Raw genomic sequence first — 9,488 nt, 5'->3', positions numbered from 1 at the left:
ATGACTCTGTAAGCATTAACTACCTTATCCAACACTTTGTTTCTTCCAAAGGCTTCTAAGAATTTCTTATAAATTAAAGGTTTCTCACTTATGACCAAATAAAATTATAATTCTTCTTCATGTGACCTTTGAAAACTTTCTGGGCCATAATTGCTTCAAAAGCCTATCATGTAGCGACAGAATCTCAGATTGTCAAACTTTGATCTTGCCCAGATGTGTATCCCCTTCGCTTTAAACAATGTTTATACACATACATATCTGTGCAGGATTAATTATGTATTAGGCACAATTAGGTGGGTATTAGTCTGGACTGTACCATTTCAGACTACAGCGGTGGGAATTCATAGTTTTGATTGTTTTTTCCAACATGCAGTGAAGTAGCACAGTAGAAAAAAAGCTACAGTAGGTGAGAGAGAATGTAAAAAATGACTCACCCTTCCACACTCCTGTCTGAAGTGGTACAGCCCAGAATTATTCTAAGGGTTACATTCGGTGTCGGCGAGGGATAAGGGGGCCATGCATACACAGGATGGGCTGTTTTAGGGTTGCTGGGGTTTACTACCTCAGTTTATTCATTCATTCTGTATAATGGGTAAAACTCTACTTACATCAGAGCACAACTAGATGAGCTGGCGCGAGATCCTGTGAGTAAACATAGTCACAGAGGCCCACATTTCAGATCAGAGCCACATCACAAGGGCAGAGGGCTGAACCCTTTTCCCAATCTTGCTTGAGCTGCCTTTTGCTTCGTGTGGGGGTGGGGGTGGGGCATAGAGATACTGTACAGGTACCTGCGCATTTTCCCCTGAGCAGCAAACAGTATTTTTATAAGATTAAGAATGGGGGAATGTGTTTGTTTGTTTTAAGTCTCCCAGTGCCATGCCCCAACCTGAATTGGGCCCTTCAGCAGATACAGTTATCCATTATAAAAAAAAGACATGCAGGAGAGATCTGGAACCTTTTTATATGAAGCATTTATTGTATGTTTATGATCCCTCAGTCATGGTAGCTTGCAAATGCTTTACACAATGTTGTCATCCTGCAGGTCATCCTCCCATGCTTTGTAACCAGTATTGAGTTGTTGTTTTTCTAATGAGGAAAGTTTGGGGGGGTTTTGTGAATGGAGGCACGAAACCGAGTATATTTGCACAATTCTGCTATACCACAGTGCCACCTAGTGGTTGCATAATGGAACATATAGAAAGAGAAAGAAAACCTCCAGGGGGAAAAATACATGTAAGGGAGCAGATCTTAATAAAGATACAACCAAACACTGCAAATGCTTCTGTAACAGAAGAATCTCCAGGACTATTCTGTTCTTTTATAGTACTCTATTTTATTGTATATTGCTTTACAACAGAAAATGTAAATAAATGTAAACAAAATCTAATTCCAGGAGCAGCAAAGGACAAGTCCTTAGATTGGAGCTTCAGAGCGTCTTTCTCCTTCTATCTTGAACTTTAAGCCTCTTAAATGTCTTATAAGAAGGATTGTACTGAAGATTGTTACCCAACTTTTGTCACCTTTGATCATCTTAGGGAACAGTGACATGGCTTTCCAGTGAACTTGATTAGCTCTGATACCTATTTGGATAAGCCAGCAAAGGAAACCAAGTATTTTAGCATCCCAGGTAAGGAACAATGTTTAAAAGTAAAGATCAATTAGTTGAATTAATGAATGAATGAAATTCAATGCACAGCATAAAAAACAGCAGCATTGGGATGGATGCTGATGCCTGTATTTCTCAAAGGTTCCCAATGAATTCTGGAAGATATGGCTGATAAAATCCTCCATGACAACATCTCCAGGATTTAGTGAACACACCTGTACCAAGGGGAAGGGAGTTTGCTCAAAATTCTTAATCCAGACTCTGTCCTTAAGGGTCAGCAGCCCCTTCAGAGTCTGGAGTACTTCATCCAGCAATCCTTTTGGTCACTCAGAAGCAAACCATCATGGGAGGTTCTCTCCTTTCAGATGCACCTGGCATCACTCCAGCTATGGTGGGCTGACCCCATTGCCAGACCCACAGTTGAGTGGGGAAATTGGGATAATGCAGCCTACCAACATTCTCTCCTCATCCTGACCCCCCATCTAAGCGGTTATTTCCTATTCTATCATAGTGCTCAAATTACTGATTAACAAAAAGATCTAGTTATTTAGCAGGAAAATTTACTTCACAGTGTTGGAATATAGCCAAACCTCTTGGATTTATTCACCTCCACCCAAATATGACAACCTACTGACAATACAACTAATCCAAAGTCCATGATATTAATATTTGGCTTCACATATGGCTCAGTAAGTAAAAAAAACATGGTTTCACATGACATTTTTAGGAGTAAGATAGTAGTGCTCCATTAGGCACTGTTCCTGTATTGATATTGATCTATCAAAATGGCAGCAGCATAACATATACTTTTATAAAACATACATCTAATCCAATAAATCTAACCAGTCTTCTCATATTGGACACATCCAAGGGATATTGGGATTGGGTAGTCACAATTATATTGTCATTTAAAAACCATGAACTACTTTATCAGTAGTAAGATATAAAGGTCTGATTAAGACATTGCATGCCGCTTAATGATTATGAAAATAAACTCAATAAACCGTATGTATGTGTGTATGGGTGACTGTTAATAATGATATATTGAATGATTGAGAACAACCACTAAGACCAAGTCAGTTGTGGGCTTTTCGTCTGCAGAATTAATGCAGAGATCTTTTGGTTAGTCTGTCACGATGGAGATGTTTCATGAACATGAAACATGGCTTTCTCCTAGCCAACTTTCTAGCATTCATATGAGAGCTCCATTTGTGTTTGGGACGATGCATTGGTCATATCCTAATACAGAAGTGGCTTAAGAAATCACTTGTATTTTATGGGTAGATCTGGCTGCAAAATTACTCATTCCTGAACAGAGAAAGCCCATCTGCAAACTGAATGGAGACTTCCGGTGTTGGCAGGGGAAACTTCAGAAACCTTCAGTGCAATCCTATGCATGTCTACTCAGAAGGAAGCCCCATGTGTTCAGTGAGACTTTCTCCCAGGTAGATATGCAGCCTTAATTATGAATTTCCTCCACTGGAGATATTAGTGTAAATATTCTCATATAGCATCACCATATTGTATAATTCCCTTACGCAACTGGTATTATGAGAGTAAATTGTCTTCAATCATACTGTTAAAATTCACAAAATATAATTCATCCAACACTTAATCAACGCACAGACGCATAGAGTAAAAAGCATGCTAATGCAGCTTTTGGCTGGAGATGCAATTGGGGGGTCTTTCTTCGGTGAGAGCTGGAAAAATGTAATGGAAGCATTGTTTACCCAAATATGTTGGAGGTGGAGGGCAACACACATTGTGGAGGTACTAAGTCGTCAGCAAGAGCTGCTAATTTGACATGTGGGTGTTAAGGCACAGTAAAGAAGTTTTGTTTAATGTAACTTGTTATTTTCTTGCTTTTAAGGGATTGCGTAGGAGGATTTGGCACCAAAGTAACTGTATCTGGATTTTAACAAAGTTTTTATTGGGGGGTCTTCAACATACATTTGAGGGGTATTAAAAGCATACCTAATAGATTATAATTAGATACCAAATCTGCAAGTATGATTTGCAGCTTTGAAAGAGTACTTGCCAGCACCCTTCTGTTCAGATCAGACATTATATCGGAGCTCTACTCTGTCAAGGTTCAAAAGAATACGTATTTTTGGGGGCATATTATACAGACTGTACTTGGTGGTGTTTTTTTTTACTGTAGTAAGGAGTAGGACTGTCTTATTAGCCCCCGTAGAAGCCATTCTATTATTCATTTTTAACATTCAAAAAACTTCCTGATAGTTTGCTCTCTCATTTGCATTAAAAACACCATCATCATCATCATCATCAATATATAGCATTTGGGATATGTAAAATTTAAATGCGTTTTACCCAAAAGAGAGCTTGCTTTCATATATTACAATACATAGCAAATTCTGTGATCTGTAAAATGGACAGATGTGGTTGCACAGGTAAGAACATACAAAGAACCCTGCTGGATCACACCAAGTGTTCACTTAGGCTAGAATCCCACAGGTCTTGGAAACAAGTTTCTCCCATCTCCCCAGCAACTGGTACTCATAGCTTTCAGGTTCCATTGAACTACTACGGCTGATAACTATGGGTAAGATTTTTCCTGTGTTAACATCCACTGATCAGGTAAACATCTGTCGGCAGAGAATGTTGGGGATATTGCAACCTCTCCTGCAAGTAGAGAGCCTCGTGTGGCGCAGTCGTAAGCGACAGTTACTGCAGCTGAAACTCTCCCCACGGCCTGAGTTCGATCCCAGCAGAAGGTGGTTCTCAGGCAGCCAGCTCAGGTCAACTCAGCCTTCCAGCCTTCCGAGGTCGGTAAAATGAGTACCCAGCTAGCTGGGGGAAAGGTAACTGCGACTGGGGAAGGCAATGGCAAACCACCCCACTACAAAGTCTGCCAAGAAAACGTTAGCGAAAGCAGGAGTCCCTCTAGGAGTCAGCAATGACTCAAGTGCTTGCACGAGAGGTTCCTTTCCTTTCTGTTTTTCCTCCTGCAAGTTACAGGAAGGGGGCACTTTGGCATTTAGCTGGTTAATGCATGCGCATAGCTAGCCTTAGGAACTCTATAGCCTATATGGGGGCTTCTTGTTTCCATTGCTAGAGGCTATCCTTGCTTTCCTTTAACAAGTGTTCAAAACCCCAAGCACCCAAGGCAGGATAGAAGAGGACACTCCACAAGGGCAAGCACTGGCATACACAGAGAGCAGCAAAATCCAGCGCCTCGCTCCATGGGGCTGGGAAGAGGCATTTTGCATGTCTGGCAAAATCATTCATGTTTTACATTTTTTTTAATTTATTATATTTATCAATGGCTACAGGTCCTGATGGCTAGGTGTAACCTCCAGTATCAGAGGCAGTAAGTCTGCATACCCCAGTTGTTGGAAAACAGGGGTGGGAAGGTGCTGTTGCACCATGTCCTATTTGTGGGTCCCTGGTTGCCCACTGTCTGAACAGAGTGCTGGACTAGATGGACCCTTGGTCTGATTCAGCAGGGCTCTTCTGGTGTTCTTACTATTACATTTATATCCCTCCTTTTTTCCTCTCGCAAAGCACCCAAGGTGGCTTACATGGTCCTCTTTCTCCTCTCCGTTTTATCCTCACAACAACCCTGTGAGGTAGGTTAGGCTGAGAATCAGTAACGGGTCCAAAGTCACCCAGTGAGCTTCATGGCCAAATGGGGACTAGAACCCGGGTCTCGGGAGTCCCAGTCCAACACTCTAACCTCCACACCACACAGGCCCTCTTACCTGATGGAGGTCCCTGGTTTGAATCTAGGGTAGAATCCAACTAGGAAAGGAGCAGAGGTATACCTGAACCAATCAGAAAAATCGCTGAATAACTGGACTACCGCATAAGCCAGACAGCCTTATTGACCCCCCTGCCATGAACCCATGTGATTAATCCACCCTTTCTATTTTGCCCAATAGCCCAACCCTGCCAGGCAACATGCCAGCAGGCCTCATTGCCTCTGCTCTACATTTCCTCTTCTCTTTGTTCCTCCCCATCCTTCTTCACCCCACCCCATCCACTGACTGGTTCATACACCCTGACAGCAGCAGCACCCCATCTGCGCACCCTAAAATGCTTGCCCCCTTGAAGTTCCACCCTGAGTTCAGCTGAAGCCAGATCCCACTCGGGGGTGGGATTCTCAGCTAACTCTCCCTAGCAACAAAAAACCCGACACATGTGGGAGTCACAGCCTTTGTTTATTATTATTATTTACAATTATTAGTCATCTCTCAACAGAGTCCTCTAGGCAACGTACAACAATTAAAACAAAATGACAACATAAAAAATAATAGAAATTCCACATTAAAATCCAACACTAGCACACAGCATAAAACATGACACCACCACAATTAAATCACTATATCACATATAGAGAGCTGTAAACAATCGCATGAGATGAAAACTAATAAAATAATCAAATGCTGTTGGAGAACAGCATTCTGGAGGCACAAGACCCTGAAAGGGAGAGGCACATGTGCAGGGCTGCCAACCATGTGCCCCAGCTTGGCTCCTGTGTCTTGGACAGTGGTTCGACAAACAGCTGGGTAGTGGGTGCAGCGTTCCTGATACCACCAGCTCCACAATGAGGGCACCTTTACCTGTTGCACAGTTATCTGGCACGGGGGGGTGGTAAGGCTATAGGAGCCTGGACTGGAGCAAAATGGTTAATAACTCCACAAGGGAACAGTCAGGAGCATCCAAGTCACTGCTGCTGGTCATGAGATGGTCCTCCCTTCTGGTGAGCAAGGAACAGGGTGTGGGATGGGTCATGTATCTGCAAGAGCAGCCTGTGGAGAGCAAGGGGAGACACAGAGAAAGTACTGAGCAATCGTCAGCAGCATTAGCACATAGTCCCTCAACCTGGTTGCAGAGTAGGGGTTTGTGAGGGCGGAAGAGGGAGAAGGAACGGGCCCACCTGAGTGCTCATGCCACAGCCTTCCCTCCCCCATCAGAGAGGGCCAGACAGCAGTGAGTATGCCTCCCCCTTTGGGGTTGTCGCGGGACACTGCATGTATGGTGGCAGCTTGTTTGGCTTCCCTCTGCTGGGCTATGATCCTGTTCATGAATGTTTGGCCAGCAATGGCAATGGTTTGAGAGGAGCGTCTGGCCTTGGTCAACAAAGAGCTTACCTGCCTGTGGGGGTGAGTGCCTACACTATACAGTTCAGAAAAGACACTGTTTTCACACATGGGGAGTTAGCAAACAATTATAGCAGTTAAACATTACAGTCAGTGTTCCCCCTTCCCTTGCTTACCTGTGTGTTGTGTCCCGACACCCATCTGTTGGAGTGGGATGGAGTTGGGTGCCTGTAGTCCCACGGTGAGGCACCTATTGTGGTTCTAAGTAGAGAAGTGTTAGCCATGTGCTCAAATTCCCCTGGATGTGCAAAGTGCTCCTTTTGTGTCCCTTTCCCATCTCCAGAGTACTCCATTACGCACGCTTATTGTGCAAAACCTGAGGCCAAAGAGATATAGCCCCTATGCTGCGCATGGGTTGCAGAGGATAGGGTTATCATCGGAGTTGTGGTCTCCCTTTGTAGGGTTTATGTACTTGTGTGTGCTGTGATTGGAAGCAGAGTTACAACATATTCTATCTTCTGTTATGCCAATGAGAGTACAACATTTATCAACATGGGAGTGTCTTTTCCCCACGCCCTTCCACTGAAGTCAATGGGAAGGGATTATTTGCCCGAAGTCCGGGGCTGGTATAAAGTTGCACCATTGGTGAGGGGATGCTCATGGACTGAAGGAATAGAGGCTACAGCAGAAGCATTCTTCCCCTCTGCGTCACCCACGGCTCCACTTGTTTAGGCCATCTTACCATCACATCTGGGAAGTTCTGCTGGAGGCATATCTTGAGTTTTGCCAGCACAGCAGCAGCAGAAACTTGAGTATAGAATTACATCCTTAATGGTGTTCCAAACCCATTAAATAGCCCCATAAGTCTGATATTCTACCAATATTGAATACTGAACAGTTCTCTGAGGGTTAAGGGTCAAGTTTGGCATGAAAAGATCAATTCCATCTGCTTGGAGGAATTGTATTTATGGGCTAAAGTATTTCTTGTCTGTGCTTGTGTTGTTTAAAGTAAAATTCAAGATGACTTACAAAATGTAAAACAGAGAAAAAAGAATGATGAACGCCTCCAATCATTCATAAAATACAGGAGCAGGACATTAAACAAAACATGAATAAAAACAGAGAATATAAAAACCCAATTTCATGATCCTGCGTTCTATGCCAGCAGTCAATTTTGACTGGTGCCAATATTTGTATCAAAGACTGCCTATTGCAATTTTCAATTGAGTAGTATTACAGTACCATATGTTAATGTAATCAGTATTGCCATTTTGTGAATTCATTTGCAGCACTGCAACGTTCTGGTACGCACCCAGGTTCGATTCGAAACTAATCTATGGAAGTTGAAATTTTGATATTTTAATTTGCTACATGTCAACACAACAAAGAACTTTTTTATTGATAGTTCTCATGTAAACATTTCTTGAACAATACCTCCACCCCAGAGGGATTTCTACCCACACATGATGTTCAGAAGATACTGTTTAAACTGGTATGGAATTATGACTATTGTAGAGATTTGGGGAAATACTTACGTTTTTTCCTGTGTTCCACTAGACCGCTGGCCTGCTTTGCTGAACATTTTGCAAACCAGTTGTCCCCAAGAAGAACTGTGATCTCATTGGTATGAACCAATCTTCCTGGCATGAAAGCAAGGGGACCAAAAGGTACCTGTCAAAATAACGAAGCAAAAGGTAAGAAAGTATCATCGATCCTGTTCAGATGACATGCTAAGCCACGGTGGTTGAAATTAGGAAATCTCAAGCAACTGAGATTTCCTAAGTAAAGGTGAGAGGGGGGAAAAGGTTGTGCCTGAAGTGAAGATTCTCAAGGCAAAAATAAAAAAATAAAAAAAATGCTTTTTATACTAAAGTAAAAAATCAATAGCCAAGACTTAAAATTCAGGGAATAGGCCTGCCTGCTTCTTCTCCTCCTCACAGGAAATTATTGTGTATCACAGTTAATTATAGACTTCCATATAATAAACAAGCTTTATTAAATGTGTCTGATCATGTCGTTGTACATCTGTCAAAAATGTGGAGGCTATAATTTATGATATATTTGAAAAAATTAAATGGGAAAGAAGAAAAATACATTTAACACCATCTATAATCAATCATTACTAACTACTATACCTTCATTACAGTAGCTGTAGAGACCAGATCTAACCATGGTAATCCTTCCACATTACCTTCCTTTTCTGAGCTAGCCATGATGTAGAGCGATCCCTGCACCAATGATAATGCTAACTATGGTTAGCTCAAACCAGAATTGTGAAGTCCTCTTCTAACTGTGGTTGCAGATTCATGAGTGCCAACAACAGTGCAGACGTAACACTCAAGGTTAACAACACAACGGGAAGAAGAATTGCAGAGGGAAGGAGGAAAATGGTGCACGAAGAGCCATGTAATTTATGAATGGTGTATCAGCACTGGGTCACAACATAACCAGGCAAAACAGTTGGCTGTTATTTACATTGAACAGGACATTACCTACCATGACATCATAAGAGAGTTTGTCAGGCAGTGTGCCAAGTCGATCTTGAAGTGCTTCATAGTCACTCTCCACCTTCTTCCTGTTGACAAATTCAAACCACGTGACTGCCAATACCCAAAGTCAGTGGGCTTTAAGAGCAAAGTAAGATAACTTCTAGCGATTTTTAAAATCAGGTTTTAAATATAAAAAGAACAGGGGGGGGGAACCTGACTTGGTTACAGACTGCAAAAAGTGAGCCTTTGGGGAAAGGTTTCAAGGAATTCCTGAATTTCTATCGAAAAATGATGTGTGACTATAATGTAAACAATGCCACAAAGGCA

At 42.3% G+C, this 9,488-nt stretch overlaps 1 protein-coding gene and 1 long non-coding RNA gene across 2 annotated transcripts in view; both read right to left on the bottom strand.

The window, feature by feature from the left end:
- The window catches only part of URI1 (URI1 prefoldin like chaperone), a 52,597-nt gene that overhangs the window by 19,000 nt on the left and 24,109 nt on the right, over positions 1-9,488 (bottom strand). The window contains exons 3-4 of the mRNA XM_063141341.1: positions 9,169-9,247; positions 8,208-8,343 (exon numbers count right to left, since the gene is read on the bottom strand). Coding sequence (XP_062997411.1) covers positions 8,208-8,343; positions 9,169-9,247 — 215 coding nt within the window. The remainder of the gene's footprint in view (positions 1-8,207; positions 8,344-9,168; positions 9,248-9,488) is intronic.
- LOC134408851 (uncharacterized) lies at positions 5,772-8,201 on the bottom strand. The gene is made up of 2 exons (XR_010026141.1): positions 6,849-8,201; positions 5,772-6,381 (listed from the first exon to the last, which is right to left on the bottom strand). It is a non-coding gene; the product is annotated as an uncharacterized LOC134408851 (long non-coding RNA).

This window comes from Elgaria multicarinata, chromosome 14 (assembly GCF_023053635.1).
Source record: "Elgaria multicarinata webbii isolate HBS135686 ecotype San Diego chromosome 14, rElgMul1.1.pri, whole genome shotgun sequence".
Lineage (NCBI taxonomy): Eukaryota > Metazoa > Chordata > Lepidosauria > Squamata > Anguidae > Elgaria > Elgaria multicarinata.
Note: the sequence above shows the minus strand (reverse complement) of the source record. Positions and strands in the feature narration are given on the sequence as shown.